General features: G+C 49.6%; 1 protein-coding gene across 2 annotated transcripts; it reads right to left on the reverse strand.

The window, feature by feature from the left end:
- Nucleotides 1-9,963: 9,963 nt before the first annotated feature.
- Nucleotides 9,964-23,425, reverse strand: LOC120535046 (globoside alpha-1,3-N-acetylgalactosaminyltransferase 1-like). 2 transcript variants are annotated; one of them, XM_039762559.1, is made up of 7 exons: nt 23,393-23,425; nt 21,240-21,309; nt 20,412-20,471; nt 20,271-20,330; nt 19,735-19,770; nt 19,525-19,659; nt 9,964-11,171 (listed from the first exon to the last, which is right to left on the reverse strand). In XM_039762559.1, exons 2-7 carry the CDS (start codon nt 21,263-21,265, stop codon nt 10,481-10,483), a joined length of 1,008 nt encoding a protein of 335 aa, XP_039618493.1. In that variant the 5' UTR covers nt 21,266-21,309; nt 23,393-23,425; the 3' UTR covers nt 9,964-10,480. The 2 variants fall into 2 exon arrangements, with proteins under 2 accessions (XP_039618493.1, XP_039618492.1); XM_039762558.1 differs by lacking the exon at nt 23,393-23,425 and having other exon boundaries at nt 21,240-22,288.
- Between the last annotated feature and the right edge of the window lie 294 nt (nt 23,426-23,719).

Genomic DNA, 23,719 nt, shown 5'->3' on the forward strand with positions numbered 1-23,719 from the left:
ACTACGCCATACTGAGCACTCTTCAGAGGTTTCTTTAAATTGTAAAACACACAATGAAAGACAATTTCAGGAAAACAATAGTAACTTGTATTCCCCAAGACAATAGAAAGTATTGCGCCAGCTTCAATCGCTCGGACCCACGACTGGTGGGCCGGTCTCCTCCTCCCTGGAGGTCGTTGTTGCCATCCGTGTGCCCCTGTGCTCTGCATGTGCGAGTGGTCTTGGCAGCGTTCCCGTCCCTCACCCCTGCCTTCTCCTTCCCAGAAGTTTCAATCTCCTTCAGTCCCTGCCAAGATCCCAATTTCCTGAGTATTGTCACCGACTGTCAAGGAGTCCGCATCTGCTGATCAGAGCCCGATGGCTCCAGACAGGCAGCGAAACACAAACATTTTCCAAGGAAGGAGCAGTCAGTCCTGTCACCACAACGAGACAGCAAATACCTGCAGCATGTCCGGTAGACGACCATCACAATAATCAGTAACTGGATTATTCAGTCCCAACAATGGGTGCCTATTGTCCCTTCATCTACTGTCTTTTAAATGTAATATTTAATATGCCTAAGAGAAAAAAAGAAACCACCAAGTGTGCTAAAAAAATGCCCCCCTCTGACGTGGCACACGACACTCCATTGGGGAGATGAATGACTTGTGTCCCGGTTTGGGGCTTTGAAAATCAGGTCACCCTGCACTGAAATGAAAACACGACATCAAGCTAATGAAGTGAAGGTGGTGACTCGTCTGTGAATCAAAAGAAATGACAGGAATTGTGAGAGTCGTCATCAGGTGATGTTTCAGTCCGACCTCCAAAGAATCCAAGAGTGACCTGTGCTGTGAGCAGGAAAAGGTCAACGCTAAAGTGAAGGCGAAAGAGCGAAAGAGCGACATCCACCTGAAAGAAAGGACAAGCGTCGGTCAGTGTGTCTGCCTGGTTGCTATGTCTCTGTCACTCCAACAGATGGCGCATCTCAAACATTTTTACCCATAAAATGATTTGTATTTGTCATTCCAACAGATGGCGCATCTCAAACATTTCTGCCCATAAAATGATTTGTATTTGTCATTCCAACAGATGGCGCATCTCAAAGGTTGCCACTGCTTTCTCAAATCCCACACCAAATGGCCAGTCGCACTACCCGTGCTTTGCATGGTGCACTGCCAATGTCCACGCGGAGGCCTACGTCGATTATTTAGTAGCACAGCTCGCTGTTAAATATTCCCATAGGTTTGTGTGACTAATGTGCTGAATGCACAAAGGGACGTAACGCGTCAGTTGAGTGTTGTGTTTTTAAAGTTGTGTTTAAAGCAAGTCCAAGCGCCAGTTGTATAAAGTGAAGAACTCGGATGTCCTGGTATAGTTGATGACTTAAAGAGCAAGCAAAGAGAGAGGTGACGTCACCCAGAAGCAGACGGGGGCACCTAAGCCAACGTGGATGATGGCATCACACATTCACCTCCGCGCTCTGAAAAGAGTCGGCCATCGCCACGGTCTTTGACTGTGACACACGTGGTGACAGGGCCACTCGATGACGATGACTCCGCATGGCTGTGGTGAGTGTCACAGTCAGACCGATGGGTTCAAGAAGGTAGAGCTGTCACCTGGTGGCTTTGCCATGCGTGTCTTCCCATTGCCGTTGCAGATCTGCGTTCAGGTGACACGCGTGGTGTCCCTTTTGTTCTTTTTTTATTTTATTAAAATTAAATAACATTCCATACAAATAAATCAAGTTTTACAAAAAAAAAAAAAACGGTTTGAAACAAATCAACGCCCAGCTATGAGGAAGAGAGCCAGTCAGGCCAGCAAAGTAAAAGTTTAATCCAATAAATATAAGTAAATAAATAAATCGATAAATTAATAAAAATAAATAGAATAAACAAAGAGGGGAGGGACTCGGCATCCTCAGTTTAAAGCTTCTTCTAAAATGTCACCGATGACATCCTGACAGGCTTTCTAAAGTTCTGCACGGACCCTCCAAGTGACAATTTGAGATTTCCAGTTTCAGATGATGGAGAACTTCAGTTACCCACCGACTTAAAAGAGGAGAGTTTGGGGTCCTCCAGGTGAGCGAGAGAAGTCAACGTGTCACTAGTGAAGTGAAGGCCGTGACAGTTTGTGTGTCCCTCTCCACCTTGAGCCCCTCGGTGAGCCCACCACACACAGCTGTTAATGGGTCGGGGGCTGGGACCCCATGGCTGTCTGAGAGGCGGGTAACGAGTTTGGTCTAAAATGATGTTAATGTGCTGGACACTCAGAACATGTGGCCCAGTGAGGCCGGCGCTCCATTGTGACATTCGGCCTGGAAACATTTGAGACCGCTTTAAACGAGAGCCGTGTGCTCGACAGATGACTTTAAGGTGAGTAAGCATGTGGAGCTCCATTGAGAGAACCTCGTCCCGCTGCACTCGGGGGTCTTTGAAAGGGAGGGACTGTGAAATGGAGATGCTGTCTGAGTCCTGGAGGAAGAAAATCCCCCAAGAAGGTCAGGAGCAGTTCAAGCAGCTCGTCTTCATTCACTCACAGATGTCCCAGGAGTCTGCGTTACGAGGAGGAAGCGCCATTGCTCTCCACCCTCAAACAGCGTAATGTCTTTTACTTTAGCGTTTCATTTGATTACGCTGATGGGCCGTCTCTTCCTATTGATTTTTTACTTGGCAGATGGACCCTAAAGAAGAGAAGGTCATCACAGCCGAGGTGTCCCTAAAGAACCTGGAGATGCACCCCATCATGTGACGGACGCCTGCCGTGGAGCAAAACGGCTTTGCCAGCTTTTAACCCTCAGCGGCTTGCAAGAAGTTTGTTTTCCTTTGACATCCTCAGGACTGATGGAGACGAGGGACGTCGGGCAGGTTCAGTTTAACAAAGCTTCTGATTTGAAGGACGTGAAGGAAACGTGTTGATGGAAAGTTCATCTTGGAGCGTAACTGTTGGTAGGATGTGAAGGCGTCGTCTGTGTGCAGACCCCAAAACTGCATATGTTTGAGAAGGTGAGAAAAGGTGGTCATCAAGCCACCGATGTAAAGCTTCTCCATCTTGAAGTGCCTCCTACATTGGCAGTGATGCACCATTGGCACCATTCTTAGAAATCACCTCAGTCACTGGGTGGGCATCACTGGCAGGGTCTTAAACTGGTTTGAATCCCACCTGGCTGTGTTAGTTGTGAGAATTAAACTTCAAAGACCCCTGATATTCTATATGGTGGTCCACAAGGCTCTGTCCTGGTCCGCTGCTCTTTTCGATTTACATGCCTCCGTTAGGTCAGATTATCTCGGGCACAACGTGAGCCACCACAGCTATGCCAACGACACACAGCTGTACCTCTCAACAGCCTGATGACCCCGACTCTCTCGAGTCACTGACCCCAATGTCTGACTTGTGTGTCTGAACAGATGAATTATAATCTTCTCAAACTAAATAAAGAAAAAACTGAAATCTCTACTGTGATTGGCAGTAATGGACATAATGGAGTCATTAGAAATAAAGGATTAAAAGTCAAGACGGAGGTAAAACACTTAGGGGGGAACTGCGGACTGTGACCTGAATTTGAAATCCCATAATAATCAGATCACCTGAGAACTCCTTACTGTAACACGGCCGCCTCCTAACTTCACTTTAGTTCAATCCTGATGCTCTGTGTGTCCAGTTCATCATCTTTACTATTCCTGGTGGCTCCACACTCCCTACTCACCCTACTTTCTCTTCTGTTCTTTTTCCAGTTTTCTGTTTGGTTGGCGCCGTCACCACCTGATCAAAGCACCAGGATGTCCTCCATCGGTGGATTGAAGGCCAGACGTCCACATGACCGTCATCATCATCATCAAGTTCTTCCATGAGGACTGATTGAGATCATTGATGTGAGGTAGAATGCCCAGAGGGGGCTGGGTGGTCTCGTGGCCTCGGACCCCCTGCAGATTTTATTTTTTCTCTCCAGCCGTCTGGAGTTTTTTTTTGTTTTTTCTGTCCTCCCTGCTGACTGTGACCTGAATTTGAAATCCCATAATAATCAGATCACTAGGCCAGCATTTTTCACTTTTAACGTAACAAACGTCAGAGCTCTCATATCACTGAAAGACGTTGAGAAATGAGTTCCCGTGTTTGTCTTCAGTCGACTAGATTACTGTGACGCAGGACCACCAAAGACATCGAGCAGTGACGACGAGTGCAGAATGGAGCTGTGAGAATCTGAGCACATCACGCCAGTCCTGATGTCACTACACTGGTCACCGGTGTCACCTGTGTCACTCAGAATTGACTTTCAAATCCTGCGCCTTCAATCATCTGCTCCATCTTATATCTCGGAGTGTCTGACATCTTATATTCCAACTCATAACCTCAGATCTTCAAATGAGGGTCTGCTTAGAATACCAGGAGCTCAACTTACAAGAAGTGCTGAGGCGGGCAGACGGGCGGCCATCTGCTGTTGGGCACCTCAAATCTGGAATGGCTGACACGGTGGAGCACACGGCTGAGAACTCCTTACTGCAACACGGCCGCCTCCTAACTTCACTTTAACTCAATCCTGATCCTCTGTGTGTCCAGCTCATCATCTTTACTATTCCTGGTGGCTCCACACTCCCTACTCACCCTACTTTCTCTTCTGTTCTTTTTCCAGTTTTCTGTGGTATTGATCTGCACCCCCACCATCTGATCAAAGCACCAGGATGTCCTCCATTGATGGATTGAAGGCCAGAAGTCCACATGACCGTCATCATCATCATCAAGTTCTTCCATGAGGACTGATTGAGGTCATTGATGTGAGGTAGAGTGCCCAGAGGGGGCTGGGTGGTCTCGTGGTCTTGTTGCCCCTGCAGATTTTATTTTTTCTCTCCAGCCGTCTGGGGTTTTTCTGTTTGTTTTTTCTGTCCTCCCTGGCCATCGGACCCCCTTACTTTTATTCCATGTTAATGAGTTTTGTCTTATTTTAATTCTTACTTCGTCTTTTTGTTTTCTTTCTTCATCATGTAAAGCACTTTGAGGTTCATTGTTGGAATGAAAATGTGCGACAGAAATAAATGTTGGTGGTATTAGTATGTCGGCGATAACTCAGACTTATTGGGGTACAAAACAAGGTATGTGAAGAAGGTCTGCAGGATTGTCTCTCAATTGCTCACCAGGTCCGAGTCTGTTCATCTCTCTGTGTTCAGGTTTTTATAGTTTGAATGTATGAAGGTTAGGTAGAGCCATGCCACCTTCAGCCTGTGAGATAGCGCTATGCCACCTTCAGCCTGTGAGGTAGAGCCATGCCACCTTCAGCCTGTGAGGTAGAGCCATGCCACCTTCAGCCTGTGAGGTAGCGCCATGCCACCTTCAGCCTGTGAGGTAGCGCCATTCCACCTTCAGCCTGTTAGGTAGAGCAATGCCACCTTCAGCCTTAGGTCTTTGTAGGGTTGCCCTCTGGATGCGTGGATGGTTTGAATTCCACATTGACGAGGTTATGATTGAGTCTAATTAATTAAAAATGATTTATTGCTGAATATGGGGATGCTTGGACACAGAAAGAGAAGCTTAGGAAGGGTCTTCATCGTAACAACGTTAATTCTAATTGCAGCTAAAGTGAGATGAAGAGCTGACCGTCTGTGTAAGTCTTGCTTATTTTTTTCCATGCAGACCACAAACGTTTGCTGATAAAGAGCTTCATGTTGTGATGGACGGCCGGGGATCCTGCCTGGATGGGACGCCCTTTTCAGGAGAAGACCAGGGGAATGGGCATACTACCAGGAGTACCTCCCCCGGGACACGAGAGGGCAGCCCCCTTGGTTTACATCGGGGCCACAGAATTGGAGCTTCGAAGCTCAACCCAGTGGGGGTCCATGCCCACCGCCAGGGGGCACCTGGACAACTCCAGAGTCTGGACATGCAGCACTTCTGCCATACCAGGAAGTGCTGTCAGATGTTAATCTAGGGACACCTGGAGCACTTCTGGGTGCACCATAAAGGAGTGAGAGTCGGGAGGAGGAGGACGAAGAACAAGAAGAGAGGAGTGAAGGACTGACTACTGTGTTGTGTGCATTCTGGACATACGCTGTGTGTCTGTCTGTCCTTCTGCAATGTCCACTTGTGATGCTGACCCCCCGGTGTGACGAAGGTGAACGTGTCCAGTCTGATATTGAGAGTTCACTGGGAGGAGCGCACTTTTAGTCAAATGAGTTCTGAGATCTGTCCGGACTGCAGGCTGAGGATGTTGTGGCTCTGACATCTTGTGCACAGGGTGAGTCAGTGAGTGACATTCTCTGTTCACGTCCTTCTCTGATAATCCCCCTTACCTCAGAAGCATTTCAACTGTCAACTGCCAGTGGCTCAATGGCAACTGCAAACAGCAGTGGTGACAGCGGGCATCCTTGTCTGGTACCCCCTTCTAGTTTAAAGGAGTCTGAGTTAATGTTATTAATGCAAAGTGAGGCTTCTGCTCTGCTGTACAGTAGTTTGATCGAAGCACAAATGTTCGGGCCAAACCCAAGTTTCTCTAATGTAGTAAAAACGTAGTCCTGTTCAATGGTATCAAAGGTCATTTCTACACCCAACCATAATAAGATCTCCAGGGTGTTTGACTTTGCGGCTGAGTATCTGACATTAAACAGGCGTCACAGATTGGGCGCCAAGTGTCGGCCTTCAATAAATCCAGTTTGGTCTTGTGATGTCACCGAAGGCTGCACTTTCTCCATCCCTCTAACTAGGACTTTGGAGCATCTTAACATCACTATTCAGGAGGGAGATCGGTCCGTATGACGCACATTGTGATAAGTCCTTATTGTGTTTAGGAAAGACGGTGATTACTGCTTGGCGAAGAGTTTGAGGTCGAGTTTGATTGTCTTTAGCTTCTGTAAATGTCACTAATAAGAGGGGAGCTCACTGAGTGGAGAATTTCTTATACAATTCAACAGGGAGGCCATCAGGGCCTGCTGCTTTCCCGCTCTGAAGTGACTTTATGGCGTCTAGTAATTCTGATAGCACCAGACGTTTATCCAGTTCCTCTGCACTGAGAGGATCTACTTGTGGTGCCGCCGATTGTGTCTTGTAGAGTATAAGGACTCGTAGCGGACTCTAGATGTGTGTGTTGTACGTCTTTGGTCAATGATTTTGTCTCCGTTTGTGTCGGTTATTACTGAGATTGCATTGCGAACTTCTTGCTTGTGGATTTGTTGAGCTAAGAGCTCATTAGCTTTCTCTCCGTGTTCATAGTAATGATGTGGCGATTTAGAAATGAGTTGTTCAGTTTCTTTGGTTGTCAAGAGCTTGAGCTCTGAGTGCACAGCCTGCCTTCTCCTATGAAGACGCCGGGCATGTTCTTCATCTATTCGGGTAATTTCACCGATTACCTCTGACACCTTCTTGGTTTCCAGTTTATTTCTGTGGTGCAGATATGAGATCAGCTGTCCTCTTTAGAAGGCCTCTGAGGATGTATTTGTCTCTAAAAAGAAACGGATTCGTTTGGATATAAATTCCATAATAGAAGTGGGTTAAGACGCCATCTGCGAGGTGAGTGGGTGGGGCCTGATGATTTGAGCTCCATGATCAGAGGGGTGTGGTCACAAAGAACAATAGCATCGTACTTGCAGGATTTAATCGTAGGCAAGAAATTATTATGTATAAAGAACTAATCAGTTCTTGAGTGGCGAGGAGGCGCTGGGGAGTAGAAGGAATATCTTCTTGAGTTTGGGCGTAGAAACCTGCAAGGGTCTGATAAGTTGCGGCTAAGCGAATGACGTCCACTAAAACTGCGAAGGCTGCGGACGTGTCAAAGACGGCGAATCCGATTGAAGTTGTGGTGCAAATTCTAGAAACGTTTACCCAGAAAACGACCGCCAGAGGTTTAAGAGGCGCTGTCCCTTTGATGAGCTCCCTTTGACCTTCCATAATCTTACTGTTGAGTGCCGAGATGTCGCATCATAAGAAATGTGACGAGTGACTTCAGGACATGGGAGGAGTCCAGTCACGTCTGACTCCACCCCCTTGATTCCTGGCACTAAGCTGTGTGGGGCACCTAAAGGCTCCACAAGGCCCCCCAGAATTGGCCTCACCACAAGCAGCCTGACCACCCAAGTCCTCCGTGAATACAAACGTATCCGTCAATCTCAAGAAAGGCCTTTGGCTTTGAAGGACAAAACCACAAAGTCATCTTCACAAATACAGCAGGGGGCCACCAAAGACGAGCCCAGGTGAGGGTTAGGGTCTAAATGGCAACTCGGAGCAAACAAACAATCGTGAAAATACACAACGACAATGGAGAACAGAGAAAACGTAGAAATGCACGGTAAGAAACGACAAGGAGCCCCTGAAGGGAAGACAACAGGCCAAGGGCGGAGCCTCACTGGTGACATCCGCGTGGCCCCGCCTCTTTAGGCCCCACCCACAAGTACAAGAAACAACTCACTACACAAAGACAGCCAATAATCCGCTGAACCCAGAAACACAAAACAAGCCATTGCCAATCATTCACGACTGTCATGTGACCCCATTTTTCACAGGGAGGACCAAACACGGTTGGCACACCACCGCGCCTCGTCAGCTGTTTGCAGGGTGGCGTTCACCCTGGGGAGTCTGAAGTGTGTGAGCGCCCGTCTGTTCTTCGATTTCTTCACCTTCCCCTCTGAGTGTTCCTGCAGTTTATGGGACGCACCGAAGACGTTTGGCTTTGGCTGTGAGACGAGGGTTCGCGATGTCACCGACCCCCAATGTAAAAGTGACGTCAATCAGGCCTGCGACTCGTCAGACACGGTGAGCTTCTCTCTTTGCGTCTGCTTCTTGTTTTTTTGTCCCTGCAGTGTCCTCGTCCTACTCAGCTGGCGTCAGGACGGGTGCCGTTGAAAATCTTCTCCTTGTCCCCGCCGATGACGTCCTTTGTCGAGTTGGCAGCGTGTCTGAGGTCCGTGTCGCGGTGCACGATGAGGTTTGGATGTTCCTGTGGATATTTGGGTGCGTTTGGCAGATTCTGTGCACTCCTGAGCTCCTTCTGCTGCTGCTGCCGCCATGATGAGGCCCATCACCAGTAAAGATTAGCGGGCCATGGAAGTCCACTGAGGGCTCGTCTTGGTCTCCTCCAGTGCGCGCCAGGAGAAGCCGTAGTCGGAGTTCTGCCTGTCACGTGTGCCTTCACACCAAAAGGTACAGGCAGGCTGGTGGGCGAGGGTCCCAGAAAGACCCCCACAGCTGTCGAGCAGGTCAGGGTCATACAGTGGAGGGCCAGCATTAAAATAGCAAATGGAGCCCTTGGAGTTTGAATGGACCCTAATGAGACCACCGAGGGACCAGCAGTCAGGGCCACAGTGGGACACTGAATGACATCAAAGGCCCATTGGAAAGAGAAATGTCAGACTGGCAGCAGGCCCATCACGTGGCACTGTGCCCCAGGGAGGTCGGATGCCAGGCATTGCTAGCAAAACCGTAGGTCAGCTGCTCCACGGCACTGGCATGATGGGGTCAAACCAACAGAAAGCCATGAGGAGAAGAGGAAGACGAAGCAGGTGACGTCTGGGGGCGAGCGCCCCTGTACAGCCCACCACAGTGGGGGCAGAGAGATGTGCACAGTGTGCCACTGCCCCCCTGGCAGTTGGGGGTGAGATATCTGTGAATGGCGGCCACCAGCTGAGCCAGGGGCACCGGTGCAGGTGTGACAGGCAGGAATGGCAATACCTGTGCCAGGGTACGAGATCTGCAGTGAGCTGGAAAGTCATTCGTGTGGTGCCAACTCGAGGAAGAGACTGGCGGTGACCAAGCAGTGTGGGGGTCTCAGATCTCGAATTCAGTGAATGGGACCTGTTGGCCTCCTCGTGACCCTTCGTTCCTGGCATTTCAGCCAGTTTTGCACCCACCCGTTGGCTTTGAAGGCGGAGGTCTCAAGAAACGGAAACACAGCACACAAATGAGGTCTTTGGCAATTTCATTGTCAACTTTAGAAAAATAAAATTTATAAAACAACAAAAATATACAGAGAATTTACAAAGTCGAGCTAATTCCTTATTTATAGTGCCTTTCACCGTCAAAAGAAAAGCATCCTTGAAATGTCTCAAGCCGCGTTGGCCACAAGGGGGCGCTCTGGTCACTGATCGGCTGTAGCTTCAGTGTGATTGGTGTAAGGTCTCCTCGGTAAGGCGCTATACGCTGCCCCCTTTGCCAGTCCTTCACCTGGCTGATTCAGACTGAGTGACCCCACGGTGGACTCCCCCTTTGCTCCTAAGATGGCACTCTATATGCTGTACCCTGCGAGTGTAGGTGACAGTTGAGGTGGGCATGTTGATGGACCTCATTACCACCAGGTGGTGCCCTGGTGCCCTCTTATTACGTTTGTGACTTCTGCGCACCGGCGCCCCCTTCTGCCCTGTGCCTGTTACTGCTGAGATCTCTGTCCATTTTAGTGGGCTCTGCGTCAGTAGCCCTGGCACAGGCCTGAAGGGGGCACGGGTGTGCAGGTTAGCGTTTCGTGTTTTTGGAGGATGCCTGCTGAGGAGGTGTTGGACACTCAAATGAAGGTGGTTGGCACCATGCCCCCCTAGGCGTTTTCCCGGACTTTAGCGTTGTTCTTAATGACTGTCGAGAACCGGATGACCTTGAGTTCGGGGGGCTGCTGCTTGGTGTCATCCCACAGGTACTCTGGGGACAGCACTTTGGTTGGCTTGTGGTGCAGCAGGTATCGGTTCAGGTGGCTCTCCTCTTGCCAGGCCGCTTCGATAGCGTTGAGCCTGTCGGTGAGCAAGGCCGCGTGGCAGGCTTCTGTCAGCCTGAGGACGTTTTTCACGTACCCCCCAAACATGGCACCCGCGTAGTAGAAGTCACCCTGGTCTATGGGGACGTAAGCAGTAGAGGTGGAGCGGCGCTCATACGGGAAGACGCTGCGGTGCACTTTGTAATAACCCGGGTGGATGGCGGCGACGAGGCTGCCGAGGACCTCCGCCCCCCAGTGGTGGTGGAAGAGCATGTCCACGTCGAGGCAGTAGAGGAAGTTCACCTCCTGCAGGAGCCAATCCTGGATTGTGTGTTTGATGATCTCCATCCTCCTGAGGGAGATCTCCTGCCAGCGAGCATACTTGGTCACCTGAACGACAGTGAGGGCTCTGCCCGGTGCCAGCTCCACCTGGGGCACGTTGCTGGGCTTGTCCGTGAAGATGTAGTAGTGCACCTGGTACCCCTGCAGCAGGTGCTTCTCGGCCGTCTCCAAGAAGCCGTGGAGGAACCTGATGTACCTGCAATGGAGCCACACAGTGAGATGATAAGGCAGCGGGTACGGCCTGAGCTTTACCATAAAGAAGATGGCGATGATGACGAGTGGCCAGGTCAGTGCCCGGGTGTGTGCCCGCGCTTGTTCCAGACAGAGATGAGCACCTCAAGACTAAGTTACGCTGTTCTTATGTTTCATTGGCGACATCACTGCAGTGCCACTTTCAGATTTACTTTACATTTGGTTGGCGTGACAGTGCCCGTTGTCGGCCATGTGATGTCACTATCAGCGTAGAAAATCTCAAAGTAAACTACTCACTGATTCAAGTTATTTAGGGAGAGGATCTGCGGGCAGTCAGACTATGGGCTTTCATTTCACCCTTCTGCCAGTTTTCTGGCCATCTTTTGCTTTCTCTGGCTGGCACTGTCATTCTGCACCTCACCAGGGGCCTCACGCATAACACTGTGCGTAGAATTCACACTAAAACATGGCGTACACACAAAAAAATCCAGATGCATAAATCTGTGTGTTTGCCAACTGCCATGTTCTTCTGGTCAGCGTGAAAAGTAACACCCGTGCACGCGCCTGCTGTCCCGCCCCAAACTCCTCCCAGAATTACACCTCTTTGAATATGCAAATCAATATAAATAGCCCTTAAGCTCAGCGGTCTGTGAAAAGGCAACAGCAAAAGTACATTCACTGGGGGAGTAGAAGAAGTTCAGCGAATACCAAGTGGAGGCGAAGAAAAGCGTAAACAGCGGGATAAACAACAACAGGAAGTCGATCGAGTGGCAGAGCGTGACGGAGAAACTCGAAAGTTCACAAAGTCGCACAGTGCACGGGATAAAAAAGAAGTTGTCAGATATCAAAGTGAAATGGTGAGTCGTTTACCACCGTCTGAGTGTCACATGACAGCTTATTAGGGTACAGAGAAAAAAAAATAGGGACACGGTGGGGAAAAATGAACAAGATGTCAACTTGAATCTCGAAGTCCCACTTCAGTCACGTAGTTTGTCATTTAGTAGAACATCATAAACGTCATCTTAAAATCGTTTAATTAACCAGTTTCTCAAATCACATCGTAATTAAAGTCGCACGTTAAATGCTTTGTTTTGTATTTGATCTTCTACTCGTATGTGCTCTGTGTGTGTGAATCACTACTTGCTTCTTAAACCGGCTCTCTTCCTCCAACTGGTCACAGAGTCCATGACATTCGTGATATTACAGCTCTCTGAATAACTCAAATACTGAGATGTATACGTGATGTCATTTTCATGATCATAGGAGTTAATTAATTATTAAATTAATTATTAGTTAATTATTAAACATGGGCACACGGTGGCACAGTGATTGTTCATGTCTCACAGAAGATGCTTGCTGCGCCGTGCGTGACCTTCGATGAAATAAATTTATTACAGCAGTCCTGTCTCTTTCAGACGTACTGACCTCCAATTCCTGTCCTTCCTTTTCTTTCTCGGAGTAACCGATCGCCACAAGTGATAAACGTGAAGCCATCTGTGAGCTTAGCGCCGATTCTTCAAAACATTTAAGGAACATTGAAATATCTTCGTAATACGTGTTGTGTGAATTTCCCCTTGGGATTAATAAAGTATCTATCTATCTATCTATCTATCTATCTATCATATAGTGCCTTTCATATCCTATCTATCTATCTATCTATCTATCTATTATATAGTGCCTTTCATATCCTATCTATCTATCTATCTATCTGAATTCTTCTATCCATCCTGTGCGACGCCAGCTCAGCAAGCATAAAGCGCGAGGCAGGAACAATCCGTGAACGAAGCGCCCGATCCCTGCTAGTGCAGCAGCACCGTGTCCTCACATGTTTAATTATTAACAATACAGATTATTTAAATGAAGTTCAAGTTTTATCTTATAATTTAATAAACATATTTTGCTGCATTTCACCTTAAAAATGATCTCGTCATCATATGTAAATACGCGCTTTATAAAGTGGCGCAGGTTGTGAGATATTATAACTGTATCTCAAGTTTACAACGCGGTGATTGGACTACAAGGAGCACCTGATGGCTGACTGAGCGCGTTTAGAGACTCTTTGTGAACCGCGAGGTCCGCACAGGGAAGGCTCTGAAGTGTTTGTCGTACGAGAGAAGTTCAAATAGACTGTGCGCGTGGCTGAGGCGGCGTGTGCTTGACGCTGTATCCTGATAATCCGATCAGCTGCCGTGATTCCCACTCAGATACTGTGATATGAATACTCCGAGTGGTGCAGTGAGAGTAACAACGCTAATGTAGTTATGGTATTTAGAATGATTTGGCCATCCTGTGCCCGTCGTAGTGTGACTCGTTAATCACAATCAGATCATTAAACTAATTAACACCATGCAGTTAATTTCAGTGTATTTATAAAGCCACGTCAGGGATGAGGATCTGAAAAATAAAAGTAAACCACACAGGAAGAGTAGCACTGCTTTGACGCTGGGTGCCGCCAGTTTGCAAAACTGAGCAAGGAACTTGATTGTGCCAGGGTGTGAGCTACCGCGGCTTTATGCCAAGTTTAGGTTTTATACATCGTGATTTGAGCGTGGAAACGGGCGTACGTAACGTTTATACACGAGGCCCCTGGTGTGTGTGGACCAAGCTGGCCGTGCTGATGTGAGCCAACAGTTGACTTTCCTCCCTTAGTGAAAGGGACGTCCTGCTCTGATCTCCACACGCCCTGGCACTGCCCATGTGACTCTCCCTGCCCATCATATGTACTTTGTGCCAGCTATATAGCACCTTTGGGTGCCTCTGTGTCATTCAGTTTGTCTTTCTGGAGGTAGTCACTTGTCCTGATGTCGAGTCACTTGGGTAATGCCAGCCCTGCCAGGCTCTCCACTTGTGTTCATTTCACCGGCACAGGGTCGCACTGCGGTCCCTAATCTAGATGGGGCACAGCTTGGTGGAGTAAGCAGCGCCCGTCCGTCAGGTCGTGTTTCTGCTCGCTTTGAAGCAAACATCTCCTCAGTGCCCCGCTCTACGACTGCCTGGGGGTCCCTCGTCACGTTACGAGTTTGACTGCGATGTGCCCCCCCCGGTGGCACTGCTGTTACTGTGCACTTGTATGTGACGTTTACCTTTCAAACAGCAAGCTGGGATCCGTTTGTTGCCCTCAAGGCCACCCTCGTTGGGAAGGCTTGGGGACCTTGAAGTGTTGGCACCATCTGCACGGGTGTGGCGAGCACTCGGAATACGTCCTGCAGTGTCATTATGGTGCTGTGGCTTTCTAGTTGTCCCCGTCCCATATTCACTTGATGTACATGTGACAAGAGTGACAAGTTCCATAACGGCACATTTTGTGTTCTTATCTTTAGCCAGTCAGCATTGTGAGTTTCGTCTCAACGCTTTCCGTTTTTTGGTCAGGTGATGTCTGGGTACACGAGAAACCCCCCCATGTGACACACCATTCGACTCGTCTTGGTGTCTGGGTACACAAGACGTCCACCATTTTGGCCATCTAGACACTTAAAGCCGTCGTTCAGAATTCAGCTGCTAGACGAGACTGCAAGTCACTCCTGCCCTGGCACCATGGCACCTTGGCACCGACTGCCAGTGAAGTACCGAGGTGACTTTAAAATGATTGCTGTGTGTGTGGATTAGCCCCTCGGTACATTTCAGACCCCCAGTCACTCAGGTCACCAAAGGGGCTTTTCTTTGCCCCCGACTTTAACGTGCCATCCCGCCGTCCCAGCGAGGAGTTTAAATGGCCACGCTGCTCTCGTGTTACATTTCGTTTCGTTTCGTTTCCATTCGTATTTTCTTCCTCCTTCTGTGTTTCTTTGCTGGTCATTTCATTTTATAATCCGCTGTGTGATTTTTATCGATATTTTTATTTTTTTTGTTTTTGCTGTGTATGTAGTTTTTGTTATTTAATTCTTTTAACTGGAAAGCACTTTGGGTCAATGCCTGTAGTCTTTAAGTGTGCTGTATAAACACCTGGCACGACTTGGCACAACTTGGCATGACATGACGCCCTTACGGTGACACGTGTCCATCAGGAGGACTTCAGGCTGTGCATCAGTCGAGCCCGGGGCTCTTCTACAGGTCAGTAACAGGGGCACGTGGGGCGTCACTTAAGGGTCTTTGGAGGCCACTGATCAGAACTGTGTGTCTTTTTGATTTTTACCGGTGGTCCCGACGCCCTAAGAGCCACACTCGGAGAGTTTCAAATGACAGGCTCATTAGGAAGGTGACCTTATCGTTGGTCCTTTACTGGACTTCCAGCCCAGGGTGACAAGTGACACATTTGAGAAGATTTGGAAATTGAGGGTCACATGTCAGACATTGGAGTTGACTCTCCCCGTGTGTCTCTCCTGCCGCAAATCCTCGCCCTCTCACGAAGTCCCCAAATGAGGACGGCCTACGCTGACTGTGACATTTGCTTTTTTTTTGTACACTTTTAGTCAGCATGGCACTCTGGTCACAAGGGGGCGCTCTGGTCACAGATCTGCTGTAGCACCACAAGTAGGCTGACTTTAAGAGGGGTCACGAGACCCCCGTCCTGTCATTTTTGTACCTCAATCTGTCGCCCGCATCACCTGAATGATGGCAATGGTGTCGTTTAATTGCTGCTGCTGAAGAGACTTGCAGCCTTCCATTTCCTGAAGCCCCTCCATCCAGATAACGTGACCCCCACAGATGGAGCCAAAGACTCGAGAGCCCACGGGCCCCGTCACTAACTGCTGTGCCGCCATGTCATCACAGAGCAGAGATGAGTCAACGGGGTCCATGGGGTTGGCACCGCAGCGCCCACTCTGCCAACAGCGGGATCAGATATGTGGGCACACATTTAATAGCTGTGTCTGCCCTCAAAGTGACTTAACAAAGGGGGTCTTTGGGGATAGTGAAAGGCCTTTTTTAGTCACATGACTTGCCTTTGGCTCCCACCTGAGCTCATTGTGAATGGCGCACGTCCTCCATTGAGCTCCTTTTGTGGGCAGCCTGGCACGGAGCAGAAGACCAGTTCATCCTGTTAACTTACATCTGCTGCGAGCCCATTAATACATTTTATTTATATAGCGCCTTTCCCATGCTCAAGGCACTTACAGAATATAAGAAAGAACGGCAGGGTATACAGTATATAGCATCGTACAAAGCAAATAAATAAATAAGAAGATTAAGACAGTAAACTCAGAGAAAGCCTAACAGACAACAGAATTGATGGTCTCACACACACACACACACACACAGGTGACATGGGCATCTTGACAGAGAGGTAAACTGAGAGAAGGGGAATGAAGTCAAGTAGAACTAAAAGCCTTCCTGAACAGACGAGTTTTAAAAGAATTCATGGAGTCCGCTGACCTGATTAATTTTGGTCGGTCATTCCAGAGTCTGGTCACTCGCCATACAGCTGAAGGCCCTGCTGTCACCCATGGAGTGTAGATTAGTGTGGGCACAGAATCAGAGGACCTTAGTGGGCGGGCAGGCACATCGTGATGGAGAAGGTCACTGATGTAGTCTGGTGAAAGGCCATTTAAAGCTTTGTAGGTTGTTAGTAGGATTTGATATTCGATTCTGTAAGACACAGGGAGCCAGTGAAGACGGAGCAGGATGGTGTGATGTGTGATCGAGTGACGACTCTCACAGCTGAGTTTTGAATAAGCTGGAGCTGTGATATAAGATTAGAAGAGGCACCTGCCAGTAGCGAGTTACAATAATCGATGCGGGATGTGATAAACGCAGGGACAAGTTTCTCAGTGTTAGAAAAGGGAGGATGGAGCGAACACGGGATACGTGACGGAGGTGAAAGTAAGAAAGTTTCTTAACGTGATTTATGTGGGCGGAATAAGAGAGATTCTTTGCAGTAGAGGCAGGTCTGATGAGATCACCGCCAAGATGGACTGGGAAGGAGCTCATTTTATTAAATTGCATTTTAGTCCCAATTTGCAGGAGTTCAGTTTTGTTGCAATTTAATTTTAAAGAGTTCTGCTCCATCCAGGTTTTAATTTCACTAAGGCAGGTTGTGAGCTGAGAAAGCTCTGATGAAGTTCCACTTTTAACATTGAAGTAGAGTTGAGTATCATCTGCATAAAAATGATAGCCCAGTCCATAGCTACGAATAATATGGCCAAGGGAAGCATATAAATACAGAAGAGAAGAGGGCCGAGGACAGAGCCCTGAGGAGCTCCTTGTGTGACTGGCACTGAGCTGGATCTGCTGGTCACCAAGACTAACAAACTCTTGATAGGACTTGAACCACTGGAGGGCAGTGCCAGAGATACCCAGCATGTTCTCCATTCTGGACAGTAGAATGTCATGTCTGACAGTGTCAAATGCTGCACTGAGGTCTAATAGAATTAATATGCTGGTTTGTCCAGAGTCTGCTGCCATAAGCAGATCGTTGGTTACCCGTAGCAGAGCAGTTTCACAGCTGTGCTGCACCCTGAAACCAGACTGAAAGGGTTCCATCAAATTATTAGACGATAAGTAATTGGTGAGCTGGGAAGCTACAACACGCTCAAGAGCTTTTGACAGGAAAGGTAAGTGGGAAATAGGCGGAAATTGTTAAGATTGTCAGCATCAAGACCAGACTTTTTTAACATTGGGGTTACAGAAGCGATTTTAAAAGTGAGCGGCACAGAGCCAGTGTCAAGGGATGAGTTTATTATTGTTGTAACAGTCGGGATTATGGCATGAAGGCAGGATTGAAGTAGTGTGTGGGGATGGGGTCCAGTATACAAGTAGTCAGCCTCATCTTACAAAGCAGGTGTGACTGGTGAGAACTTAGAGAAGGAGCTGGATGGAGTGGGAAAACAGGGAGAGATATAAACAGATGATGTATTTATGTTAGTTGAATTATTTAGATCTTTAATTTTGTTACGGAAAAGTGGAGGAAATCCTCACAGACTTCAGTAGCAGAGGTAGTTGGGCCAGATGCAGGTTCGAGTAGCTTATTAACTACAGAGAACAAAACCCTTGGGTTATCGTGGCCACTTTCTATTATTCTGCCATAATGGGTGTTCTTAGCAGCAGTTAGTGCTTCTCTGTAAGCTCTTTGGTGGTCAGAGAAAGCCTGGATGTGCACATGAGGCCAGTCTTGTGTGACATTCTCTCAAGACGTCAGCCACCTGCTTTCATAGATCGCAATTCTGAGTTATACCAAGGAGCTGAACGTTTAAAGGAAACCTCCTTATGTTTTAAAGGAGCTGTTTTATCTAATGCTGAATGAAGGGCTGAGTTCTAGTGGCAACAAGACTATCTAGTGGTGACGGAACAGGTGAAGACAGAAAAAGATCAGAAATGGATCCAGAAAGGATAGAGGGACAGATATTTTTAAGGTTTCTGTAAGAAATTTGTCGTTTACAGGTAAGAGGAGGTAAAGGCAGTGAGACAGTAAAAAATACTGCTTTATGGTCAGAGAGTCGCAAATCAGTGCTGTAGATGTTGGCAACAGATAGTCCAGAAGTGCAAATCAGATCCAATATATGACCACCAGAGTGGGTGGGAAAATCAACATGTTGTGTCAAGTCAAATGGTGTCATTGACACCATTGGGAGGAGAGGGGGGCTTCGAGGGCCTCATTGGGTCAAGCCTCGGGGGTTTCATTTTATATAGCGCCTTTCACAGGAGTCACAGTGACATTAAAGGTTACTGAGGAGACGTGCAAGGTAACGAGTGGGCTGGTGTATCACTGCAAAGAGGGTACACAGCCTGCCAACTCCCACTTCATGTCAAGGAGGGTCCTGCAGCCCACCACATTTGCTGGCTCGTTCTCCATAAAACACAAGAATCTTCTCGCCCATCACTCTCAACAACACAAGGTGACTAACAGATAGAGAAGGGACCACCCAGACGGCGCCAGTCCTTCAAATGACCCGCTTGGCTGCTGAGCACCACACAGGAGAAGACGAGGGGACGTGGAGAGGAAGACGAGTCAACAAGCAGGCGACACATTTATAAAGGCAGAGGCCAGACGTCCAACATCGAGACTGGCTTTATGACAACGATACGCAATGTGCCACCTGAAGTGTCTGACGTGTCACAAAGCAACAAGTCTCGACGATGGCACAAAACCAACTGGTAACTCCGTGACATCACAGCCATAACAATAAAATAAAGAAATCCTAAATCCTGAGCCTTTCCAAAGCGCCGGAGGTTTCCGGAGTTTCGTCTCCTCCGTTTGGCTCTTTCCTGGCCAGCCTTGTCTCGAGTCTGCACGTTCTTTGCCCTTTTCTGCTCGTTTTGGAGGTTAGGCCTGAGAACAGCCTGGGGTTAGATTTAGGAGGCAGGGCCTCATCTTGACCTGCGAGGTGGGAGACTTCAGGAAGGAAAGCCCAAGGCTCCACTTTGGAGGGTCAGGCCTCATTGGTTTTATGGATTTTGTGAAATTTGAAGCCCCTCATACTTACTTTCCCACAGCGAAGACGGTGACCCCGACCTTCAGATTTACGTTCCTGTAGATCCTGTCGATCACCTCCTGGTTGAAGGTCCCTTCCCAGACGATGGGTGCCAGCCAGGGCGTCACTGTCATGACGTCTCGTCTCCTAACGGGTGAGCAGAGTTACGTGAGCTCAGCAGCGCCAAGCACGTTGGCAGGCCGTCTCCAAGTGCACACTTACCTGGGCTCCAAAACACGCGGCTGCTTAGAAGTCCAGCTGTTGGGGGAAGAAAACAAAGAAGGGGGGTCAGAGTGGGCATCAAATGCCAGGGCACATGCCAGTCATCTGAAGCACATTCACAGCTGTGGTGGTGGTTGGTGGGGCCTGCAATAATAGGATGAAGACCATCACATGGTGGCACATCTGTGGGGAAGGGGCATGCATGGCACACCGTTTTTGTTATAAAGCGCCTGTCGCCGCAGACACGGATTATCACATTCAAATCAGTTCTGCACAATGACCTAACAGACACACACACCCCTCTCACTCCTCTGTACCCGCTTTGTACCAGCACCAGCCATGCCAAACATCAGCAAAGTACAAGCCTGCCAAGTGACCCGAGGGGCAAGGCTGCCAGCTTTATTGTCCCAAAAGATGAAGGGGGTCTGCTGCAGCGGAGTGGGAGCCCAGCAGGCGTTCAGCCCGAGGTGACAGGAAGGCACACATGGCTCACCTGCAGTGGGCTTCTGACATGATTGGCGCGACACGAGTCTCACCTCTCCGAGGCGTCTGCACTGAACATCACGTCATCTTCATCTTGGTGGGCAACAGCAGATCTGCATTGGAGATAAAAGCGCAGTTAGCAGCTCAGCTGCCAGGCACAGAGGGGCATCCGAATCAACGTGCAGGACACTCACCCATTCTCAATGCACCTCATGTATCTGGGTTTGAGACCACCGGTAGAGAGGCGAGGGAACCTGTGGAGGGAAAGACATGGGGACAAGTGTAAAGCAGGGCCACCAGGGGGCCCCAAAGTCACAGGCTACCTTGGAGTGAAACTGCAGCAGTCTGGCCAGTAGGGGGTGCTGTCCAGGTTCAAGTGCCCACTGCAGGATGCCCTCCTGCCCCCACCTCCAGTTGTTACTTGCCTGGGTGGTCCCTCCTAATTCTGACCTCAATTTGTCCAAACGAGGCCCAGACATTCGCCTGCATTTCTGACCCCGAGTGTGTAAGCCAATCAGCTGCCGTTATTGTCTGCCTGTCTGTCTCCTGTCATCAGCTGGGGACCCCCCCTTTCAGCAGGGACAGTGGACTCCTCCTCACGTGGGATGGCAGTCACTTGTCACTAGAGACTCTTTAGGACGTGCACAGGCCATTGAGCCCTATGAGCTCCTTTGAGGGTCCTCAGCTGCCCCCCTCTGAGTGACACACCAGAGGGACAATCACAGTCAAAGTCATTTGCTGCCCAGAAATGTGCAGCTCTCTTCTGTCCCCTTTAGCGTTGCCTGTCAAGGTAAACACTGTGACAAACACGGTGACAAACACGGTGACAAAGTGTGACTCGCCGTAAGCCATCACAGCTCTCCCACCGTCTGTCCTCTCATCTGCTGAGGGTCACATGGACAATGAGAAGTGTCCCCTCGGCTCGGGCCAGGCCAGCAGCAGATGTCTTGGTGACACGTCTGCCACTGTGGATTGGTTAGTGACAGGAGCCGAGGACATTCAGGATGGAGCGAGAGACTCACCATTGACATCTCATCAGGTATGACATGAAGGTGATGAGGAAGATGGCCAACAGCACCAGCCAGGCTTTACCTGCCCGAAAAGAAACAAAACAACACAACATAAGCTGGAGCGACGTTAAGATTAACTCGGCCCCCCAAAATCATAAAAGGCCCCCCGTAATCAGGCCGGTACTCTGAGGCAGGCGTCACAAGCTCAGAAACAGCCTGGTCTCCAAAGTCAAGGGGCAGGCAAAGTCTCAAAGGGAGAGGGGAGTCGATAAACCCCTGGCCAAATGAACAGGACAGGCCTTCTTATAATGAAAGAGCACAAGGGACAATCGTTTAAAGAGGGTGGCAATAATGGGAGTCAGGATCAGCCAGCCAGGTGACACTTTGGAGGTAAGAGGCCCCTTCTCTGTCACCCGCAGCCTGGACTGGCGTGGGTCACCCTTGGACGTGTGTGACAGAACCGCGCAGGTTTCCCTCTGAAGTCACATGTCGATCTCCCAGAGAGTTCTGCTTCTGCCGGCCCAAACCTTCACGTGTGCCCGGGCACTGGTCGCCATCAATCTGGGGGCACTTAGCCGTGGGTGTGTGCGTTGAATGCTGGACCGCGCGGGTGTGACACTTCACACGACTGTTCCTCCAATCAGCACAAGCACACTGTCACCGACACAAGGGTCCGCACGCCAGGCCCGATGCCGACGTTTACACCCTTTGTCTGACATGTTAAGGGGGACAACACACGATGGCGTTTGCTCCTGCTCAGCACCAGAATGTGACGCTGAGCCCTCGAGGCCCGTCTGCCACTTGGTCAGCTTTGATCGTGTAGTTAAAGGCAGCGTTTTTAGGAGTGGCGGGCATCTGTCATAAATGTCATTCCTCACTTTGAGGACACAATGCATTGACAAAGCCAGACGCTGTGGAGCGCATGGTGGGCGTAGGGCCTGCCCGATGTTACTTATGGCAGACGCAAAGGGAGTCACGGGAGAAGCCAGCGGGGCATCACTACAATGGGGGCTAACTAACAGCTGTCCCCCAAAAGACAAATGAAACCCGCCAGCCCAGACGCAGACAGACACACGCGCCCGGGCTAATGGCTACCCTGCACTTACTTCACTGCCCTGGCCAGCACTGGGGGCCGGTGGCACCTCCACAAACGGGTCAGGACAGGCCCTCACACCCAGTTCAGGGTCGGTTCCTGACGTGACGATTACTGCCTGAGATCCCAGAGATGATCTGAAAGTGACAGCTGACATGTTGACGAGCGCGTGACTCGCCAGGCCGTGCCCATGTCTGCCCGTGTGTCTGTTACGTCCCAAAGAGAGACGCTGGCAGCCTGCCAGTGTATGACACAAGTGTGCCACTTAATGTAAGAAATGGAGTCCTACATTACACAGACTTGGCACTAAAACGTCAACGTCGCCGCGTGCAATGAAACGCCACCAACCTCCCCGGGACTCGTGAAACAACAATAAACCAAGAAAAGCACAAGACGACGTGACACAAGCGGTGCCAGGAGAGCGCGGGGCGAATCAATCCAAAGAGTACCGCGATAAGAGTAGTGTGCCCGGCCCTGCCACGTCAAACAGATCTACAAGTACAATGAAGGACTCAAAGCTGGCAGACAGCGGTGAACGAACGCGGGCGGCCTGTGGGCACCACTTACTCTCTGCAGCGACCCGTCATCAGCCACCGTGCTTTTCTGGGCCACTTTACACAGCTGGCTGAATTGGACCCTCAAAGAGCCGACACAAACCGCGCGTGCCCATCCGCCCACATCTACCGACTAACCCTGCCAGTGCAAACACCGAGACTCCCGGACCCCTCGGACCAAAACAATCCAACGCGTGCGGCCCCTGGCTCCCTACTGCTGTCGGGGCTGAAGAACACGTTCGGCTGGACATTGGGGTCCTCCGGCCATGACACCAGGAATGGCCAAGGGATTTGCAATGCATTTGTCGGGAGGCTGGGATGATGGCGGTGACAAAGACATGTGACGTGCCACGACAATCAGCAGCGAGGCCAAACGTGGCAGGGCCAGGCTGCCAGGTGACTTGAAGTGACCATTTTGTTACTGCGATGAGGCTTGTGAACTCTTAGCAGTCGGAGACCCCTGACCCGCCTTGATTGATCACAGCTTTGTGTCATTGTCTCTTGATGGCTGGTGACACCTGAGGTATTGAAGGTGGGCCACAGGGCACACGCTGACTAACACAAAGATGGCATCTGTCCAGAGGCAGCAGGAGGAGGGCTGCAGGCGAGATGCTAGTTGTGGTGTGCCAGAGCCTGTGAAGCTGAGTCGATTGAAGGATGCCCATGTGCCAGGTGTGCCCTCTAGCCAGGCGTTAACGTCTGCTTGTGACACTCCACTCCTCCATCGCAATGCAAGCGGGCAGAATGCCGTTGAGGTAGATTGGTCACTGGTGAAGTGATGCCCGTTATCTGTAGCTACGACAAAAGAGCGAATCCAGAATGTTAATGAGGACCAACGGTGTGAC

The sequence above is a fragment of the Polypterus senegalus genome, chromosome 9, assembly GCF_016835505.1.
Source record: "Polypterus senegalus isolate Bchr_013 chromosome 9, ASM1683550v1, whole genome shotgun sequence".
Taxonomy (NCBI): Eukaryota; Metazoa; Chordata; class Cladistia; order Polypteriformes; family Polypteridae; genus Polypterus; species Polypterus senegalus.

Bases quoted from the DNA above. Each gene is read 5' to 3' on its own strand.
- LOC120535046 (XM_039762558.1), bottom strand. From the start codon at position 21,340: ATGTTGTGTTGTTTTGTTTCTTTTCGGGCAGGTAAAGCCTGGCTGGTG. The intron at 20,472-21,239 runs GTGAGTCTCTCG...TTCCCTCCACAG, and splicing joins TACCTGATGAGATGTCAATG to GTTCCCTCGCCTCTCTACCG. The intron at 19,660-19,734 runs GTAAGTGTGCAC...CTCACCCGTTAG, and splicing joins CCGCGTGTTTTGGAGCCCAG to GAGACGAGACGTCATGACAG.